Genomic DNA, 21003 nt, shown 5'->3' on the forward strand with positions numbered 1-21003 from the left:
CTCATATGTGTGAATGTCACCAGTCCTGTGCTCATATGTGTGAATGTCACATGTCCTGTCATTAATGTGTGTGAATGTCACCAGTCATAGTGCCTATGTTAAAGGACCCCAAATAGAGGTCTGTGTATTATGTGTGTTTTATCCCAGGAATCAATTGGGTAAATTCTGGGTTTAAATTGGGTGAATCTTGGGTGAAAACAGCACACATTCACCTTCACATTCACCTCTTCCCACCTGCCCTGATGAAAGAATAGGAGGGAATCCCATCATTCACTTTCATTTATTTTACATCAGAACGATAAATCGAGATTCCACAGTGCTAAGATCTTTGGGTTGTAGGTACTCTTCAGGAAACCAGGTGGGTGAATGAGGCTTCCAGCATTCACCCAGAATGAAAATATCACTTTGATGTAGATGAGCCCAGACAATACAGAGTAACAACCATGCAACCATAAGATGCCCTCACCCACCTTCCATGTCCTCCAATGTCACCAAGTATGAACTAAACATTCACCCCCACCCATGTGGCAGCAGCAGTGGCCATTTAACATTCACCCTTGTCTCATTCCTGGAAGTACGGAAGCAGATTTGGGTGGGGGAAATACAGAAAAGTTGTCCCCTTACGGCTGTGGTGTACTTGGCCAGGTCCAGTCAGGTGACTTCAGATGTCTCCGGTTGTCCCATTGGGGGCCACATTGGGGGGTTTAGGATCTTTTCTTCTTGTGTTTGTTCTGGCCCCGGCAGCTGCAGATCCTCAGCCCAGCTCGAAGGATTCTTATTGTCAGGTAGGAAGACACAAAAACTGCGAGCAGCAGGAAGCCAGTGACGTCCAGCAGATAATACTGGAACCAAGCCAGGTGATTTGCTGCAGGCTGCAGGTGCGGGGCTCCTTTATGGCGCATGACATATTCTGTCCAGTACACAGCCAGGTCTCTAGGGGGCAGCGGTGTGTCTCGGTGTAAAGCAGAAAGATGTTTCATGGCCTGGCTATAGGACGGATCATCGATAACGCTGCGCACCGCACTGAATATATCCCTGGCCGTTATATCGCTCGTGTTCTCCACGATAATGGCCGCCCCTCGCATCTTCAGACGTAGCAAGTTTTCATATTGGTCACCAAACAATGGAAACCCAACTATGGGGACACCGTGGTACAGAGCCTCATAGACCCCATTCTCACCTCCGTGTGCCAGGAACACCTTGGTATTGGGGTGACTGAGGAGGTCATTCTGCGGCAGCCAATCAACAATCAGCGTGTTATTCCCCAATGTGTCCAGAGCTTCTCCGGAGTAACGCCAGATCACTCTCTCCTTGAGTTGGGCCAACCCGGCGGCAATCTCCCGGGCAATGGGAAGGGGCAGCTTGTTCACCATGGTACCCAACGAAAAGACTACAACCCCCTGTCCCTAACTGTCCATGAATTCTTGAATATGTTGAGGGAGCGGTTTGGGTGGTCGGCATTGGAAGCCCCCAATATACACGGCGTTGGGCATGGTCGGCCTGGGGAACTCAAACACAAAGTCCACTTTCATCAGATAGATATCGGCCCTCTTGTACATCTCAAAGATCCCAATATCGGCGTGGAGATATCGCTGAGCCAATTGGTCATACGTTGGGTAGATGAGGAGGTGGCTGGCGGCCATGTATAGGCAATAAAGGGCCACGTTTTTCACCCTATCACTGAAGCCCATCCTGTCTGTGATCCGGGAGTTTATAACTGGCACGTAGGAAAGCGGTGATGGGGCGATGGCAAAGTGAATATCTTCAGTGGGCATCCAACGCCCGAAGAATACAATGGGAAGCTTCAAATGGTGGGCCAACATGACTCCGGCCACATTGTATGGATCGGCCAGAACCACCTCAAAGTCAGCACCGGCCAATCGACCCAAAACCTCCTTATTCTCAAATATCGCCTGGATGAAGGCTACGGACATCTGAGTCCCAGTCTGAAGGGCTTGAATGAATTCCCAGGCCACGGTGAAAGATGATGAATGTTTGGTGAAAGCTTGTTGGAAGATCCAATTCAAGGCGTATTCCTCAAACTCCTTCCGAGTCAGCTTCAGCGATTCAGACATGGAAAAGTTCTCCACCTGGAAGTCTTCCGATGTCCCGTCAATGTACAAGCTGCTGGAAGGTCGGATGACCGTCAGCTTGTGTCCCTTCTGGACCAACTCCATCATGAGAATCTTAATATTAATCCAATGACTTCCTTCTACTGGTACAACCAGAATCTTCCCAGCCTGAGAAGCGGAGAAGACCAAATCACAGATACAAAGAGCTAATGCCGCGGCCGCCATGATGGTGGAGCTCCGGCACACTCTTCTACTTCCTTCTATACAATGTGCCCGGTGACGACTTCAATGTATAGTGCAAAGTCATCCTGATAGGGAACACTCCTCCCTCTAGAACCTTCTTCCTGTGCTTGTACAATTATCAGAATATTGTCCAGCCGACTCTTAGCATGTTTCCAGCTTCCTTCCATAGTCTGTACTTTGCCCCCAGGGGAGGGGACGTTTATCACTAGCTTTCTTCTTTCCATAAGCTGCTGCAATATATTTGTTCACCTTGGGCTTTCCCTTCACTGTACAACCACAGATATTATTGCTACAGGAGTTGTCAGAATTTACTCTTCTCTTTCATGCATAACTCTCAATTGTGATTGGTGGAAACGCCTGGCCAGCCAGTTTACCCAGCTGTGCACTTCTGAAATTGGCCACTAGGTGGCAGGACGAGTCATTATTTTAATAGGAACCGAAATGATCATGGTGAGGATGAATAATAAAAGAGGATTTATATAGCGCCAACATATAACGCAGTGCTGTACACCCCATCACTCTCCTTGTAATGAATATGGATGGATAAATAGAACTTTGAAGCTTTCATGGTAGAAGCGCACACAGACATTGATCTTTGGTCGGTGGTCAGGAGATCGCAGGGAATATTTTGATCTACAGTAAACCTTCAGTTTACTGATTTCCATTGCTTAATAATTGCTTGTTTTATATAAGATTTTATAGATTGCATAAAATACTCAGGATTCTCCAATGCTCCACTAACTTCCTCACTCATAACCTCATCACGCGCACGGCTCTGTTGGCGCTATATAAATCCTGTTTATTAATAATAACAAAGGATGACTTTATTTTCCTATATGATCATTGTTCTAATTATTTTACATTTCCTAATAATTGTCTAAATGATAAATTCTATTGTAACGGTTACATCTGATTATTAATGTCAGGGCTGCATAACACTGAATGATGTTTATTATCAGAATATCAGAATATCTCTAAATTACACCTTAGGCTATTTATAAATGATTCCCCCGTCAATTCACTCATAGAGCCCGATTTAATAAAGCTCCCCGAAGCTGGAGAGGGTACACTTTTATCAGTGAAGCTGGGTGATCCAGCAAACCTGGAATGGATTTCTAAGTCATTTGCTATTTGTTAGTAAATGTTTTGAATCCTGGACCAGATCCATGCCAGGTTTGGTGGATCACCCAGGTTCACTGATGAAAGTTTATCCTCTCCAGCTTCGGGGAGCTTTATTAAATCAGACCCATAATATTTGGTTATTTCCTATTGCCACAGCTGTGCACTTTTGTCGATTGGCCCCTAGGAGGAGTCATTGTTGTATTAGGAACTGACAGCAGGGGCATGCTTGGCGAGGTGACAACACCTCTCTGGTGCCTGTCTATGCAATGCATGCAGAAGCAGCATTGTGCCCCTGCTGCCAGCTCCAGGTATTGCGTGCAAATCATTGCAAAATTCTCCCTCCAGAGCTGGGTGGGAAGAAGCGGCAGGTGGGTGGTGCTCCCTATTATGTGACCAAAAACAGCCGGGTGGTGCGCCCAGCTAAAAGAATCTAGAGAGAACACTGCGTTACTAGGAGACCATTCATCTAATAGGGAGCTAAAGTATGCAGGGAGGGGCAGATTTTGGGGACAGATTTGCCTTTGACCCATCATTTGATATTTAATCTTCTTCATCCTCTCCGTGCACATTAATAAGGCTGTAACCCTTTCATATAGTTCCCGTCCTTACATCAAAAAGGAATAAAGACCAACAAGCACCCAATCACATTTGAGATAGATCTGTTATGCCAGACACTGGCGGTTGGCACTACTTCTGGCTGAACACTAGAGGGCAGCAGAGCAGCTACACTGTCAGCCCGCTGCCTATAAACTCCATGTCCCATGATTCCTTGCATTGTGTATCATTGATGGGAGGCGGAGTCTCAGCTCTCTACAGGACAAAGAGGAGGGGCTACAAATGAAGACACAGAGCATGAATTGTAGCCACACACAGGAAGAATATGCAGCTCCCTGCAATGGATGGAGGGGATTTATGGGGGCTCACCGATGGACGGGGTCATTAGGACATTATTAGCCCACCCATAGATAATTAAATCACTGCACGTGGATGTGGGATGTCTTGTACGGTGACATCTCTAAAAAACGACCAATCAGTGATGAGGAATAATCCTCAGGTGTAAATCTGCCGTCCTGCAAGAAGATATAACAGATAATGGAATACACCCGATTGTGTACCGGTATTGTCTGGCCTTCACTGTGCAGCAAAGCTCAAATTAGGGAAGGAAGAACCACGGGGACAATCAGTCCAATCACAGCATGAGGGTGGGGCCATGACAGCCTGAGCTTAGAGGAAATAGGTTGAATGTAGCTGAACGAGGACACCTAGTGCTGTATATGGGAATTACACCCAATACCCCTCATCAGGGCAGTATTGTGGTGCACCGACCGGAGTTGGACCATTAAGGGATGAGAGGCAGATTAGTGTTGAAGCCGTTTTATTTGTAAACAAGAAAGACATAAAATCTGTACAGAGTTCATCACAGCCGCAGCTCATTGGTCAATCCACCCAATATTATTACTAGGGATTGGTTAGGAGGAAGACTAAAGGGCCACCCCCAGTAATACTGCAGGTTAGTTACATGGTGTCAGTCTAGTTCTAGGCAGAGCGCCCCCTGGCTGTGTCTCAGGTTATTCTAACGGAAAAGCCGATCCCCCCCACCCCACATTTGTGTTGTCACAGATCGCCTGTCATGCTGATCCTCTGACTTAAATAGTCCAAGTCCCCCCCATGATACAAATATTGGCTCTGCCTTCACTGGCTGCATGCTGGCTCTAACAGAAAATATGATAAATTGCTCCAGTGATCAGAAGGTGATGCACAGACGGTTTTCCTGCTGCTCTTTGCTGAAACAATAATTGTTGTGGCATAACCCGGACGACTCTCCCCCCGCTGTGTGCGACGTACACTTCCGTCTCCTTTCCATCCTTTGCAGCGCAGCCACTTCCTGTCTAGGTGTCCCCAGCGATGGCCGCCTTGCATTTCTCATTCTGGGTGCCCTGATGGAGACAACACCGAGCTGTGTCTGTGAGATTTGCATTGAATCAGCCCCTTGTAGTCACCATAGGAAACCCCACAAGAGAAATACAGACCACCACATGACAGGAAGTGTCTGGAGAACCTTTGTGGCAGGATCACTTTGTGAACAGACCACTCATAATGGCTTTGGTGGGAGTGCAGGGACCCCCCCGCCCAGGGTCACCAACTGGCAGAAGCTTATACAGAGAAAGGTCGTCATACTCCATGCGTCCACTGAGATCATCATTGTAAACATAACGCTCATTAACCCCACAATCTGCCCCGGGCTGGGTGACTTCCCAGACACTGCCCCCTAGAGGTGAATATAAAACGGGGTAATCAGAAAACAATTCAAGCAGTAAAATCTCTGGAAATTTCCAGCAATTTATAAACAACGGAGGGGCCCGGATATCTCTGCCATTGGCTGCCCAGATCAAAAAAAGGCACCCCGCTCACCCCTGTGGTGGAACTACAGAACATCTCCCAGCACTACAATGGCTGGTGTAAGGAATTCATCAGATCAGCCGGGGACGCTACAGCTGCTGCTGAACTACAGGTCCCAGCATGTAATCAGTGCCACAACAGAAACCTGGAACATGAAATTTCCTGATTCTGGTCCATTGTGCTTCTCCATGAGGCTGGCATGCAGAGCCCCGCCCCCAAGATATAGGAAGCCCCACCCACAAGATGTAGGAAGCTCCGCCCAGAAGAGGTAGGAAGCCCCGCCCAGAAGAGGTAGGAAGCTCTACTCAGAACACATGGAGATCTCTAGAGGGAAATCATACACAGATCCTTTCACTAGGTGAGTTGCACAGCTCTGTACAGCAGGGGGAGCTCCGCCCAGCAGATGAAGGAAGCTCTGTGCAGCACTTATAGGAAGTTCCGCCCAGAAGATGCGGGAAGCTCTGTGCAGCAGGGGAGCTCCGGCCAGCAGACGCAGGGAGCTCCGCTCAGCAGACTCAGGGGTCCCGGCATACACATTATACAGTCCCTCAGTAGGTTAGTCTCGGTAATGGCGACACACCGGGCACTCTCAGTAGGTGAGTTGTGAGGCCTTCTTATTGAAGCACGGTCGCTCAGTCAGCGCGGTGGCGTTCCTGAAGGGACTGTGGTCATATTGCAGCACCAATTCCAGCTCCTGGAAGTCCTGCAGCCTCGCAACATCTTTATCCTGAAACAGAAGAATGCAAGGATTCACTATATTGTGTAATGACACTGTACAGCCATAAGGGGGCGACAACCTTTCTATGGGATCCCCTCACTGCCCCCCCCATGTCAAGGGTCTTTGGATTTGTGAGGCCCCATGAAACTCCCCAATACAGATGTGGCCCCAGTGTACCCTGTGTGCAGGAGAATGGGGCACAATTTTCCTGACATCCTATTGGTTTATCCCAATGAGTGGAGTGCTGTCTGGGTGAACTCGTCTGCCCCCCCCTTCCCTATGGTTGGGGTATTTGGGCCGGGGTGGTTCTTTACCTTGCGCAGCATTGTGTTGGGCAGTTTGCGGATCCTCTCCACGTTGTCCGGGCTCACTCCCAGCTCATAGCAGCAGACCCGGAGGAGCTCTCTATAGGTCAGGGCCTCCCGCTCCATCTCCACCTCGATGAAATCGTTATCCCCGGGGGCGTTACTCTGAATTCTCACCTTCAGGACTAATTCTGGGTAAAGAAGAAGAGAACCAATCAGAAACACCGAATGAGATCTGCAGATCATCGCTCTGTTCTGACCCCGGAAATGAATGGGGAGACTCTGAATGTCCCCCTTGCCGTGGCACAGCAGAAAGTTACCATATGAAGGGGCGGAGTCACTTTAGGTCAGGTGATGGGGAAGGGGCGGGGTATATTAGCAGGGGCGTTACCTTTCATGTTAGAGGGGAAGGCTCCGGTGAAGAAGAACGGCTGGAAGACTTGCATGGGGCCGCCAGGAGCAGCGGCGTGGGGAAGATTAGATGGAAGCGGTGAGAACATCCCGCGGTTCTGGGGGCCCGGCGTCTGGCACATGGGGCCGCTCTGTACGGGGGAAGGGGCACATTCTGGCGGGATCGGCACCTCGCCGTTATAAAACAAAGCTGGGAATTTGTCCTCCTTCTTCACAGACGGCGCCAGGTGAATGTTTTCCACTCCGTTACTCAGTAAAGGGAAAGTTGTGGGGGGCGGCGGGGGAGCAGAGTTCCCATTCTCAGCGAGCGCGGCGGCGGTGGTCTCCTGCTTATCCCGGCTGTAACCGTACGGGAAAGGTGGATTGGTGAGGTAATTCGGGACAAAAGATAAATCGGGTTCAGGTTTGGGTTCCGGATCCAAATCCTCCACTGGAAGAAAAAGAAACAATCAGAGAACTGCGGGAGAGACCACAACATATCATTATCATGGGTGAATCCAGGGAAATGTGTGAATAGTGTGTGAACAGGTGACGACTCACCTCCCAGAACTCTCTTGATCTCCCGCTTGGAGGTGAGCTGAGCGGCTTTCTCTCCTTTGTTGGTGAAGATTTCTTTATCGGCCCCGGCTTCTAGCAGGTGGGTCACCACGTGGAGGTGATTGCGTTTACAAGCCCAGTGCAGGCAGGTCCTGTGAATGGGGGAGGGGGGCCGAAATATTAATACACCAGAGGGCACCAATCATTTTCATCCAACTCTTTGGAACCAGCCGCCTCTCTACAGAGATTCAACAACAGAGAGACCACTGCTAACACATAGGCACCAGAAACCTCTCTGCAGAGGTCCAACACACCTACCTGCCTGCAAGTTACCTCCCCAATCTATCAGACTCTAATGCTATAGGCTGCTGTTATGAACAATAGTAAGGAGTGGGCGGGATCAGTTCCAATCTCCAGGTAAAACTGAGATCTGCATGTAAATGGCCTCATTGCAGCTTTATGCTGAACCCCAACTCCTTTCTTTATGCTGCCCCCCCCTCCCATATATCCGTCCCCCCTGTGCAGGGCCCTCGTCATTCTCCCAGGCTGGGGGTCCCCACTGATGTAGTGAGCCAATCAGAGGTCAGGACCACATTATGAGGGCGGAGCCATTACACCCCAGTCCAGGACTTAGGGTCAGGTGACACTGGGCCTCATACAACCCAGAAGACTGAGGACATCATGTGGCCGAAAAGGGTACTGCAGGGGACAGCTGCGTATTAAAGGGGAGGATTGCTGACAGACAATAAAAATAAAATGAGGACATAAAGCTATATGACAACCATGAAACCCACCGGTGATCCTGCCAATAACACACTTCCTGTGACAACGCACACTGCTGTGTATCTAGGGAGGAACTCATGGTTGTCACCCAGGCTGGATGTTATCCCTTCCCCAATGCTGGAATTTGTAGTTCACACACTAAGGATTCTTTCTGGTAACATGACAGGAAGTGGGAAGGATGCTGCATTTCTGGCAGGATCAGGATCTGTCGGGGGACTCACCAGCCGTTGATCTCATTCTGGGAATTCACTTCCACCCCGGAGCTCAGCAGCTTCTGCACTTCTTCCAGGTCCCCCAATGCAGCTGCTTCCCTCAGTCTTTCTTCCATGGGGGGGATGGGTCATACACAGCCCCTGCAGATTGTACCAGGGGACCCCAATATTAAGATCAGGTCTGCATGGAGGATGTCACACACAGGTCAGATAGGAGGAGGGGAATACAAAGGGCAGATCTAGATTGGGGGTGGGGCACAGAGATCGGATATAGATTGGATCGGGCGGGGCACAGATCAGATGAACTGAACCGATAAAATTCAATGTCTGCATAAAGGACACACAGATCTCATCTATAGGAGGGGTTGACAGATATCGGTCAGGCTCAGCCCCGGAAGGGCTCCAGCGACACTGAGAGAATGATGGGCCCAATGTCCGGCCTCCCCCGGGGTGCAGAGCGGGGACTGAAATCTCAGTGCACAGTGCTGGGGGGCGGGATTAAAAGTGACACACAAAGCTTGGCATATTGGTTCCGGGGGAAAGTAAGGACAGCGAGCAAAGCAGATGGGAGAGGAGGGGAAAAGGGCGGTGCTACAAGGAAAGGGGGCGTATCTACATAAATTACCTGACGGGGCGGAGCTATAAATGGATTAGGGAGAACATAACTGGGTCACGTGTCAGATGGGGCAAATACTGTGTAAGAAGAGGATATTAAATAAGGGCGGGGGGGTATTATACAAGGTAATATTCTACAGAGGGGCAAATTATATGGGGACAGAAGGGGAATATACAGAGTGCAGGGGACAGAGGGGGCATTATACAGAGTGCAGGGGGGCGAAGGGGGATTAAACAAAGTGCAGGGGGCAGAGAGGGGATTATACAGAGTGCACGGGGCAGAAGAGGTTTATACAGAGTGCAGGGGGCAGAGGGGGGATTATACAGAGTGCAGGGGGCAGAGGGGGGAATATACAGAGTGCAGGGGGCAGAGGGGATTATACACAGTGCAGGGGGCAGAGGGGGAATTATACAGAGTGCAGGGGGCAGAGGGGATTATACATAGTGCAGGGGGCAGAGGGGGAATTATACAGAGTGCAGGGGGCAGCACAAATCTTCTAATGACAAAATCAGTGACTTTTTATTTCTTTATTTTTACATTTTTGTAAACCTTTTACCCTGCCCCCTTCTTATTACCCTGCACCCCCACTATTTTAATAATTGCCCCCACCTGGCCAGGATTGAGTAATTACTCGCAGACTTGTAAAGTGGGAGGAGAATAAAGAGAGGGGAGGTCCGTGGGCGGAGCCGGCGTCTCCCGGCCGTTGTGGGCGGGGCTGAGCAGAGGGAGGCCGTGTGGGAGGAAAGCCGCGGCCGCCATTTTGTTGGTTGTGAGGTGAGCGGGCAGCTCGGTGTGTCGCTATGTTATCCGCCGCGCAGCTGCTGGACGAATTGATGGGCCGGGACCGGAACCTGGCCCCGAATGAGAAGAGGAGTAACGTTCGCTGGGATGATGAGAATGTGAGTCATGTGACTGAGGGCTGGGCCCCCCGCTACATTCCGTGCTGTGTGAGCGGCCCTCGGGCCTCCTCCGGTCATGTATGGGGGAGGGGGGATAATGGATATCACGTGGCTGAACAAGGGGACCCCTTTATGGGGCAATAGGGGGAGGTGAGACCTACCGGGGCCTCTGTGGTTGGGGGTAAGTAGGGGTTGTGAGGCTCCTCCCACAAGGGGCGTGGTGTCTCAGTATGGTTGTCATGACCCCGCCCCCCATGCTGTCTGTTTGGGGGTATGTGGGGGCCTCTGTTTGGGGGTATGTGGGGGCCTCTGTTTGGGGGTATATGGGGTGTTTTGCTTGGGGGGGTATATGGGAGAGTCTCCCCAGGGGCATTTATATTTTGTATTTTCCCTCCTCTGCTTACTGACCGTTTGCTGGGGGTGAGATTATTGTAATGTATTGCCCCCAGCAGAGCCCCGGGGTATCAGGCTTTAGGGTGTCTGCATAGAGGAAGGCTCTGACCAGTGGGGGGCGCCAGCAATATCCCTGGGGCTTTCATATCCACAGTCCTGATTGGTAGAGCCCCAGAATAATCCCTTTCCTGCCCCTTGTGCCCCCGGGGTTCTCCCTTATGGTAATTTCTGCACCCTGAGGCTGGGAGTTTTCACTGCTTCTTTACTCCCCCATAATATTCCAGCAGTGTCGCCCCCTAGGGGGTGGTAATGTCACTGATGGGGTATTCTCTATGGGCCCCCCCGACTTTCTCTGTCATCTCATTTTTCTCTTTTCTTCCGCTAGGTTTGCAAATATTATTTGTGTGAATTCTGTCCGGCTGAATTATTCACCAACACGCGATCAGACCTAGGTAAGTACCTGCACCCGGTGAATCCTGCCAATCATACCGATCACTCAGATCCCCCCGAGTGAAAGAGACGCCCGACTTCCAAACCTCTGCTGGTGGATTGTCAGCTCCTCTGCCCATTTACTAACTGCCACAGCTTGGCCTATTACAGGAAGTGACTGAACAGAAGGTCTTCTGGCAGGATCCACAACCAGTAAAGTGATTGGTGCTTCTAAGCAGCGCTTCCCTTAATTTAGGGGTCTGTACATCTCTCTGGGGCAGATCCTCCCCTCCTCCGGTGTCCCCTATGGAATGTACAGCGCTGTGTAATATGTTGGCGCTATAATAATCCTCTCTGATAACACATCACAATAGGGAAATATTTACCATTTCGTCTAAATATTCCAAATAATAAGAGGCTGAAATGCTGGGATCAGTTACCCCTGCCCATCCCCCTGTGTGGGGTATCTGGAAGCCGTAGGGCAATTCTGCTTCTTTCTGCAAACTCCCAATATTCTGGTATTGCATTGGCCGGTCCCCTTTATACCCCTATAGATATCCCCTATGATTGGCTATGATGAATGTGACATTCCCCCATCCTCTCTCTATAGGTCCGTGTGAAAAGATTCACGATGAAAACCTCCGCAAGCAGTGAGTAATTTTCTGAGTTTTCTTGCCAAGTTTGTTTGTATTGAGTCGGCACTGAGTCCCCCTTTACCTCCCCAGGTATGAGAAGAGTTCTCGTTATATGAAGGTCGGATATGAGCGGGAATTCCTGCGTTACCTGCAGAGTCTCCTGGCCGAGGTGGAGCGCAGAATACGCAGAGGTCACGCACGCTTAGCTTTGTCCCAGAACCAGCAAGCTTCCGGGGTAAGTCTCCGGCCCAAACCACCCATGGAATGATCAGTGAGGGCAATGACACTTCAATATATATAAATGGGGATTTCTGGAACCTTCCATCCTGCAGCCCCCAGGGTGGCCTGAATGAGGCGCTATGGAGTCCTCTCCTACATTTATTTACTTTGTGTCTCTGATCTCCATTTTTGTCTTTTTGTCTCTTCAGTCTGTTGGTCCAGCTGGCAAAAATGAGGAGAAGGCTGAAGTCCTGACAAATAAAATTGAGGGACTGCTGCAGCAGGTGAGACGATAATCAGGGATCGTTTATAGGGGGGGGGGGGGGGGGGGGACATAGTGGACATAAGATGAGGTTAATGGGGTGGGTCTTGAGGGTATTGTGTTGAAGGGCAAATGGGGGGGTGTTGGGGGCACATATGTAAAATTAGGATATCTGGGTATGTGTTGGGGGGCACAAATGTAAGATGAGGGTATCAGGGTGTGTTGGGGGGCACATATGTAAAATAGGGGTGTTGGGGGCACAAATGTAAGATGAGGGTATCGGGGGAGGGGGGTGTTGGCAATACAATTCCTCTGCAGGTAAGACATCTTTCTATCGGCTCCTTATTGTGTTTGATGATTTCTCTGCAGATTGAGGAGTTGGGCTCGGAGGGGAAGGTGGAGGAGGCGCAGGGGATGATGAAACTTGTAGAACAGTTGAAAGAAGAACGAGAACTTCTCAAGTCCACCACATCGGTGAGTTATTCCGGAGGGATGTGTAAAATGCTCCGTGATGTTTCCTGAATGTAATTTTTATTATTCACTTACAGTCCATTCCCAGAATAAACAAGAACTCCGTATAGGGTTATGTGATTCCACTCCACCAATCAGGAGATTTCTGTAATCCGTCCAAACATTAGCAGACTTCACCGCCTGTGCAGAGTACTACAGAACTGCTTGTAGTTTTATATGTAATAGCTGCACACTGTGTCTCTGCCCCTCCCACAATGGGGAGATTTCCCCCAGTACTTTGTGTCTATGCCCCTCCCACAATGGGGAGATTCCCCTCAGTAGTTTCTCTGCCCCTCCCACAATGGGGAGATTTCCCCCAGTAGTTTGTGTCTCTGCCCCTCCCACAATGGGGAGATTTCCCCCAGTAGGTTTCTCTGCCCCTCCCACAATGGGGAGATTCCCCCCCTGTAGTTTGTGTCTCTGCCCCTCCCACAATGGGGAGATTCCCCCCAGTAGTTTGTGTCTCTGCCCCTCCCACAATGGGGAGATTCCCCCCAGTAGTTTGTAGATCTCACCCCTGGAGATATCCGCAGACAATGATTAGATTTGCCATCATGTGATTTACCTGTGATGATTTACCTGTGTAGTGCCGGCAGATTTTTACCTCTTTTCTTCTTTTCTTTTCCTAACTTTTGCAGACAATTGAGAGTTTTGCCGCCCAGGAGAAGCAGATGGAGGTGTGTGAGGTGTGTGGGGCCTTTCTAATCGTTGGTGACGCTCAGTCCCGGGTGGACGATCACCTCATGGGAAAGCAGCACATGGGTTACGCCAAAATTAAGAGCACCGTTGAGGAGTTAAAGGTACGGACTTGTCATGGACTGATAGAGAATGATAGGTCGTGATGTGACGTCTCTAGACTGGCAGTGTGTTATGCACCATCCATAGATAAAGATGGTGTTCCGTTTTCAGCTGGAATTTTTCTTTAACGTTCATTGTCTGATTTACCTGAACAGGAAAAACTAAGAAAAAAGTCAGCAGAGCCTGAGCGGGAGGATCGGTTAAAAAAAGAACGAGACGAGAAGGACAAAGAGAAAGAGCGGGAAAGGGAAGAAAAGGAGAAGAAGAGGAAACGAGAGGAGGAGGAGAAGGAAAAGGAAAGAAATCGCGAGAGAGAAAAACGCAAAAGGAGCCGCTCAAGAAGCCGAAATTCCAGCAAAACGTCGGAACGACGAGGCAGCCGGTCACGTGACCACAAGAGATCCCGAAGCCAGGAGAGGAAGAGAAGCAGGTGAGCCAAAGGTGTTATGGGGGGGGTCCGGCTGCACTTTGCTTGTTGCTCTGAATATTCCAATCACTGTCACCCTGTCATAGAAGCAGAATATAATTACACTTCTGTGTTACACTGCCTCCTTGTGGACAGTGTTGTGTACCCCCGGGGTATTGTCGGCACCCATTTGTAATCTAAAGTATTCTGTGCTGCTTCTCCTCTATCAGTATTCCTCATTTGTATACCCTGGGTACTCCATGGGTATTCCCAGTAGAAGTATCCTTGTACCCTAGGTGTATACTGCGCAGGAAAATGAAGGATAATGTGTAACCTGTTCTGAAAGAAAACTGATTGTGGTCCCCATTGATGGTTATAAATTCCAGACAAATAGCATATATGTGTAGGCAGAGCTGCTGATTGGTCCTCTGTGTACATTTGTCATTACCCAGACGGCTTATGCTAAGGCGCTGATCACGTGACTATTTGCCAGAGGGACAAGAGGGCTCTTTTATATTCCATACCCGCATTACTAATAATCCCTCTTTTTGCAGGAGCCGAGAGCGTCAGAGAAGCCGAAGTCACAATCGGACAGATAAGAAACACCGATCACGAAGCAGAGACAAGCGCAGGTCTAAGAGCAAAGAACGCAAATCTTACAAACACAGGAGCCGGAGCAGAGAGCGCGAACGCAGATCTAAGGACACAGGCATGTCATCTTCTCATGGGAAATTATAAGTCCGAGGTCCCATACACAGCCAGAAACATCTTTCCGTCCACAGTGCTTTACTTTTTATTGGTGGAGTAAATCAGAGTTTTGGGGGGGGAGATCTTTGGACCTATTCCTGCACCTCTGCGGCATCCATTATATTTTTATTTTCCTTCATTGAGAAGTGATTGCAGAAGTTGGGTGACCAGGAACTACGGGGGTCCCACCAGCAGTCACAATGACATATGAGGTTAACAGAAGTAGCTGCATGTAGATTTACCGTGTTTCCCCGAAAATAAGACCTACCCCGAAAATAAGACCTAGCACTTTTCCCCCAACCTGCCCTAATATAAGACCTACCCCGAAAATAAGACCTGGTAGAAAAAGAAAAAAAAAAAAAATACTCACCGAGCGGGAGACAGCGGGCGTACACACTCCGGAGCTGCACAAGCCGATGCTTGCCTTGTAGTTCCGGCTCCTGTCACAGACGGAGTGATATTACATGCACTTCGCCTGTCAGAAGCCAGGAACTCGGCTCGCGTCTTCTGATAAGGTGTTTTTTTTATTTTACCCAGCACAATTACGGTATAAAAATAAAAAAATAAATAAAAATGTGAGCAATCATTGCCCCAGCCACATTTGGTGCTGATTTTAGGTTTGTAAGGACAAGCTGGCTGATTTAATACAGTAACAGTGCAAGAAGAGAAATGCTGAATTCAGTAACCAATACCGGTAGCAATGAATCAATGAAGAGTTTAATTTACAATTGGGTCACCATATAAAACTCTCAAATGCACAGAAAAATAAAAAAAATAAAAATGTGAGCAATCATTGCCCCGGCCACATCCACTGAGTGCTGATTTTACACAGATCCACAGATGCTGTACAGTGCACCTGTGGGTTACCGTATCTTTTCTGGTGCACTGTGCTGCATCTGTGGATCAGTGTTAAAGCACCTTAATACGTTAACCACTTCAAAATGTGCCTTTTTTTATGGTACAAGTACCGTATCTACATGAATATGGTAAGTGTTTTTTTTCATTAAAAAAAGTATATGACCTACCCTGAAAATAAGACCTAGTGTGTTTTTGGAAGCCCAAAAAAATATAAGACAGTGTCTTATTTTCGGGGAAACACGGTAGATGACATTGAACCTGTCATGGTATAAAAGATAGCAATACTGGGTGCAGTGCATGTAGTATTGTTGTGTATTTCTATAAAGTTTTCCTCTTCAAATTATGTCCCGTATCCTTGTGAAGTCGTCTTGCATCCTAGCGGGGGCTGTACAAAGGACCCCAACATCTGTCCATAACGAAATGTGTCCCCTCTGCCGTCACTGAGTTGTGAAATATAAGAGATCCATTGAGGCTCCACCATGGCACAGTAAATGGCATGGTGTCAGCCTGGGCAGGAGGTTAGGTTGAGGCTGCACACATTCTACAAATGTCAGTCTTACTCCGCTTCTTGTTTCAGTAAATCCTTTCTGTATGGAAGATATTCCTAAATAGGCAGAAAAGGGGCAAAGAACTCATCACTGGTCTTGCCTACAGCTGATATTTTCCCCATTACTGACCGTTCCTTTATTCTGTACTGTCCATGCTAAAAGAGCTTTCTTTGCTGTCTCAAGATGTCTGATCTGAAACACAGAAGCAGACGTTGATTACAGGCAATGGTGGTCAGTGTTGTGTCCTCGCTGCTCCCCGAAGGTGATATTTCCACCCTGGAATCCGGTTACTTGTTATGGGGTCCTCTTTGGACTTCTGTATGTAATCAGGTGTGCTGGGGCATCAGGCATAACGGGACCCTATGGGATGTTCAGGTTTGTTTCTTGCAATCTCTTAAGGTTCTAAATGTCGGACCTTTCCGCACAGATTCTGCCCTCGGCTTTAATGATTGTCTAGTTACATCCTTTGCTTCTATACCTGACCTGGATGACAAGTTACAAGACTCCATTTTATACTAAAATCTTTCTTCTGCAGACCCCCAGCACCTTGGGGCTCGACCTTCCCTTGAATCTGGAAATTCTAAGAGGGTTTATCTGTCCCAAGCACGAGGGTTTATCCTCCTTCTCCAGATTTGGGATGGATCCTGACTCTGTATTCTCCCCAGATATTAGTTTAAGTCGGGTGGGTGGTGGCCCCGGTATTGTGACCCTACTCTTCAGTAACCACCCAAAAACAGACGTGTGGGTATAGAAAAGTGCTGGGTGGTGTGCCCAGATAATAGGGCCGGGGAGATCACTGCTGAGTGATACTCAATGTTTTGTGTTCTCATGCTGCAATCACATCACAGGGCGTTTGCTGCTCCTCATTCTGCTTTGTCCCTTCCCGTAGCTGGAGTTGGTTGCTGTTCCTGATTTTTCATGGTTGGCAGCCAATATAATCCAAAGGTGGAAAACATCCTGTGTCCCTTAACCTCCCAGGTGGTATTCCCAGGTGTGGCTCGGGGTGAATTTTCATCATCAAAAGCAGTAACCCCACTCAGGGTGCAATTGCCAGGGAGTTTTTAAAGTCCTACCTGGTTCCAGCAGTGTCCTCCAGCGATGCCGGGCATCTTCTCCCCCCTGGTGATGCCGGGCATCTTCTTCTCTCGACGATGCCGGGCATCTGCGTAACCTGGCGATCTGCGTCCCCAGCGTGTGAATGTTGAGAATGCGAGGCCAGGGGAAGCAGATTCGGGCCAGGTGTGTGGCTGCAGGGTGGGTCTGTTGGGCTGGTAGGCCGGACCAGGCTGGAAATTTGAAATGCTAAGTTTTTTAATGTACCACTCTTACATTTTAAAATACTTAGCATTCATACCGCCAGGGGGGTTAACGGGAGGAAAAAAAATGTTTAGGATTTTACGAAGATCTATTTTTCTGCTATGCCAGGATTTGAACACATGAAGATTCTGAGCTTAATATTGACTTGTGGTCCAGAATTTTCCTCAGAACAAAGTTTTTAAGCCGGGTAGGAAGTAGCCCCTCTATTTGACACAACTCATCAGTAACCAATCAAAAACAGCTGGGTGATTACTAAAAAGTTCTGGGCGGAGTCACCATCATCTGGGGAACAAGCTGACCTCTTTAATACATTGATATACCACCGACTAGCTGCAACTTCCATCTGATGCTCTGATATCACTCCTTCAATGAGTATCTGCACACCTTGGTGGTGGTTTCTGGGGCCGCCATTATTAATCCGTCTCTTTTCAATCCGCAGAAAAAAGGAGTTCAGATGACAAAAAAAGCAGCAAGTCGAGCAGTCGAGATGGCCAAAGCGAATCTCGTAAATCTGACTCTAAGGAATTTCCCTCCCAGACCTCTGTGAATGGGTCCAGTGAAGACATAAAATCTGAAGGTGACACTCAGTCCAATTAAAACTGATCTGATTTGACCTCTGATCAGCCGGAGGTAAGTGGTTTTTGTGCCTCTCTCCCTATAGCTCTTATGTTTTGCTAGAATGTTACGGTGCAGCGTAAGTATGCACAGATGAAGACAGGAAGCCATGAAGGGAGAGCGCTGTAGTCTCTGCACACATGTAGAGGTATCTGATTTTCTGTATTCCTAGTGACCCGAGCCCAAATCTCTCTCCTCCCCCCCTCTGCCACCATAACGCGTCCTCACATACCCCATCCCAGAATCTTCACTTTAATTAGAAATGTTTTCCTTTTTGTTTCTGTCTTTGATTGCTTGATAAATTACTGTCTAATAACCTCTAGATCCTAACATATAACCATTATAAATCCATCGGCAGTAATCTTTATTTAAGAGGCGCGTTATTTTCTATTCGGCCCGTCCAGGCTTAATGTGAAGAAACCCAAAAATAAAAGCTGTATTTTCATATTTATAATAACATATAAGATGTTTTGGAGTCGTTTTGCCTCACTGCCTTGCAATTCTAATGCAGTTTGTTCTGTAACTCGAGAGCCTGTAAGATTTGGATTGTTCGAAGTGTAGGGTTTATGAATAATTTCAAGCTGTCTGCCATACCTCATGCAGCGTTGGTGTTGTAAGCGGGCCCCTGAGAATGCCAAATTAAAAATCAAGGATTCAGTCATACTAATCAGGTATTCTTGCAAGGTATTCCTTTCTTCCAAAATCCATGTTTGAATGATGTTACCTGTAATAGCTTATTTTTGTGCATTTCTTTTACTTTTGTCTTTGTCTACCAAGCAAAGCCGCAAACGCCGTTACATTTATTTTAGTTTTTAGTTTGTTTTATTATTTCCTATTTTTTTTACTTTGGAATTTTCTGTTAGATTTTTTGCTGTTTTTAACATCTTTAACAGTTTTGGCAATTTTTCTTTTGACTGTATCTAGGGATGCAATGATGCCCAGTCAGTAAAAACAAAAATTCTTTTAAAGATTTATAAATGCCAATCTGTCTATGCTCGCTAGTAATCGACTTGTTACATTCAGTGCAAGCTTATAACGAGGTATGTCTTTACATTTTTCCTACCGAGTAGGAGGAATTGTGTATCAGGCAGTTTAAGTTGACGGAAAAAGCCGAGATCTGGGATCATTATGGTCTTTCCACGGATCCCTTTTTCCGATCTAGCCTTTGGTTCTTGTTGCATGTTCTAGAGTATGGGGGGGGACCCTAGAGTCAGGTGATTGAGTTTTTGGATGGACTTAAATCTGATTTCCTGGAACAGCGATTAATTTTGTTTTTGTTTATTTCTCTCCATATTGTACCCAACAGGAGCGCGTTCCGAAGATCAAGGTGACCTCACAAGATGTCTTAATCCAAGATGGGCTTTAAATGAGGTGACAGAACCTGTAAAATGAATATAAAACTCACTTAGAGTTGATTCTAAACTAAAAAAAAAAGTTTGAGAACTGAAATAATTCTATAGAGTCCATTAAATCGGGTCTCTGATGAGATGTTATTGCCCTGATGTTAGGGCATGAAAATTAAATTAAATGCAAGCGAGTGTAACAGCCGCAGTTTGCATAAGTCAGAAGTTTGTTTTCTTTTTTTCGGACTTGGAAACACAAGATAATTGTGACCCCCCAACGTTACTTTGTTCTGTTTTTTTACTAGTAAATAATAGATTCTAAATAAATGCATCTCTAATTTTCTTGTATCGGTGCGCTGTTGTCATTTTGGCTTGGTATGCAATGCTTTTTAAAATAAATGTTTCACTGTTCACATTGCTGCAGTTTATTATTTTCTAAATAAAATCTTTCTGTTAAACGGATCTTTTATGTTCATCAGTCACCGGCTACAAAACAATTTACCCCGAGGCTCCGTGTACACCGAAAGAGCCCCTATTCACATGAATAGGCATTGTTCAGGCATTCCCCCCAATTCTAACTCTTTCCTAGCTGCTTATCTCAATTAAGAACGTCTTATAAACTCACACAAATATTTTATTGGCATTTATAGGAGTTTAAAGTCAGCGTCGATTTATAATACAATAATATATTACATAGTATTTACATAGCGCTGACCTATTACATAGCGCTGTACAAAGTCATGTGACTAGCTGTCCCTCAGAGGATCTCACAATGTCCCTGCCATAGTCATATGTCATTACCGCAGTCTAAAGTCAGTTTAGGGGGGGAAGCCGTTTAACCTGTCCTACGACTGAGGTAGGGACGTTAGATTGTGAGCTCTTCTGACTGATAGTGACATGACTGTGGACTTTGTGCAGCGCTGCATAATATGATGGCGCTATATACTGTGTAATAATAATTGTACAGATTGAAGCTCCAGTGACCTCCTTGCTTCCAATGGCTGCACAATCCCATATTGCCTTCTATTGAGATCCAACTCACCTTCTTCCTTCATCACCTTGCGGTATATGTCACCCCTCCACCCCAAATAAATGGTCACAATGAGGGGGGGGGTCAGACCCAACCATTGGAGGGCTATAATCTCTACTGTCAGTCCCTGGGGATAATTGGCAGAAATACTCTGGCATCACCCACCGACCCCGGAGATAATGTTTGGTGAGCACCGGGAATATTTCTGCAATGGTTCTGTGCCAACTCCTCCTAAACCTTTACCTCTAATCAAACAGCAAGCACCTCGGATAAATATATAAAGATCAGGGAATTGTGGCCTATCGGGACCTCCTGCAGGGCTCCGGACATTCCTCTGGGTTCTGATGTATTGGCTGCTTATCGGGTTAAAAAAATCCATCTCTGATTTCCATTGAAACCGGAACCTTAGCCGGTGGGAAAAACTGAAACAATGGCTCATGTAGCATCTGGGAGCCAGCTCCATGTTATTCCTCGTGGGCGTGGCACTGGATCCGCTCTCCTGATTGGTTAAATGTGGAGCAACGCAGCAAGTTTGAGCACCCTGCGGCTTCTTTGCACCTCCTGTGACCCCCGAA

At 47.6% G+C, this 21003-nt stretch overlaps 3 protein-coding genes across 4 annotated transcripts in view; 1 reads left to right on the forward strand and 2 right to left on the reverse strand.

Moving 5' to 3' along the window:
- The window catches only part of LOC140325438 (UDP-glucuronosyltransferase 2A2-like), a 197240-nt gene extending 194715 nt beyond the window's left edge, over positions 1 to 2525 (reverse strand). The window contains 1 exon segment of the mRNA XM_072403271.1: positions 387 to 2525. Coding sequence (XP_072259372.1) covers positions 705 to 2297 — 1593 coding nt within the window. The 5' untranslated portion in view covers positions 2298 to 2525 and the 3' untranslated portion in view covers positions 387 to 704.
- Positions 2526 to 4795: 2270 nt separating this feature from the next.
- Positions 4796 to 9292, reverse strand: ANKRD40 (ankyrin repeat domain 40). Its single transcript, XM_072403280.1, has 5 exons — positions 8813 to 9292; positions 7812 to 7960; positions 7252 to 7701; positions 6870 to 7051; positions 4796 to 6564 (listed from the first exon to the last, which is right to left on the reverse strand). The coding sequence occupies exons 1-5, from the start codon at positions 8917 to 8919 to the stop codon at positions 6427 to 6429; spliced, it is 1026 nt and encodes a 341-aa protein (XP_072259381.1). The 5' UTR covers positions 8920 to 9292; the 3' UTR covers positions 4796 to 6426.
- An 866-nt stretch (positions 9293 to 10158) lies between these two features.
- On the forward strand, positions 10159 to 19811 carry LUC7L3 (LUC7 like 3 pre-mRNA splicing factor). 2 transcript variants are annotated; one of them, XM_072403275.1, is made up of 11 exons: positions 10159 to 10318; positions 11097 to 11163; positions 11751 to 11790; positions 11866 to 12010; positions 12204 to 12278; positions 12626 to 12730; positions 13405 to 13566; positions 13720 to 13994; positions 14525 to 14679; positions 17880 to 18070; positions 19362 to 19811. In XM_072403275.1, the coding sequence occupies exons 1-10, from the start codon at positions 10220 to 10222 to the stop codon at positions 18035 to 18037; spliced, it is 1281 nt and encodes a 426-aa protein (XP_072259376.1). In that variant the 5' UTR covers positions 10159 to 10219; the 3' UTR covers positions 18038 to 18070; positions 19362 to 19811. The 2 variants fall into 2 exon arrangements, with proteins under 2 accessions (XP_072259376.1, XP_072259375.1); XM_072403274.1 differs by having other exon boundaries at positions 17880 to 19811.
- Positions 19812 to 21003: the final 1192 nt, after the last annotated feature.

Source organism: Pyxicephalus adspersus, chromosome 3 (genome assembly GCF_032062135.1).
Source record: "Pyxicephalus adspersus chromosome 3, UCB_Pads_2.0, whole genome shotgun sequence".
In the NCBI taxonomy this organism is placed as follows: domain Eukaryota; kingdom Metazoa; phylum Chordata; class Amphibia; order Anura; family Pyxicephalidae; genus Pyxicephalus; species Pyxicephalus adspersus.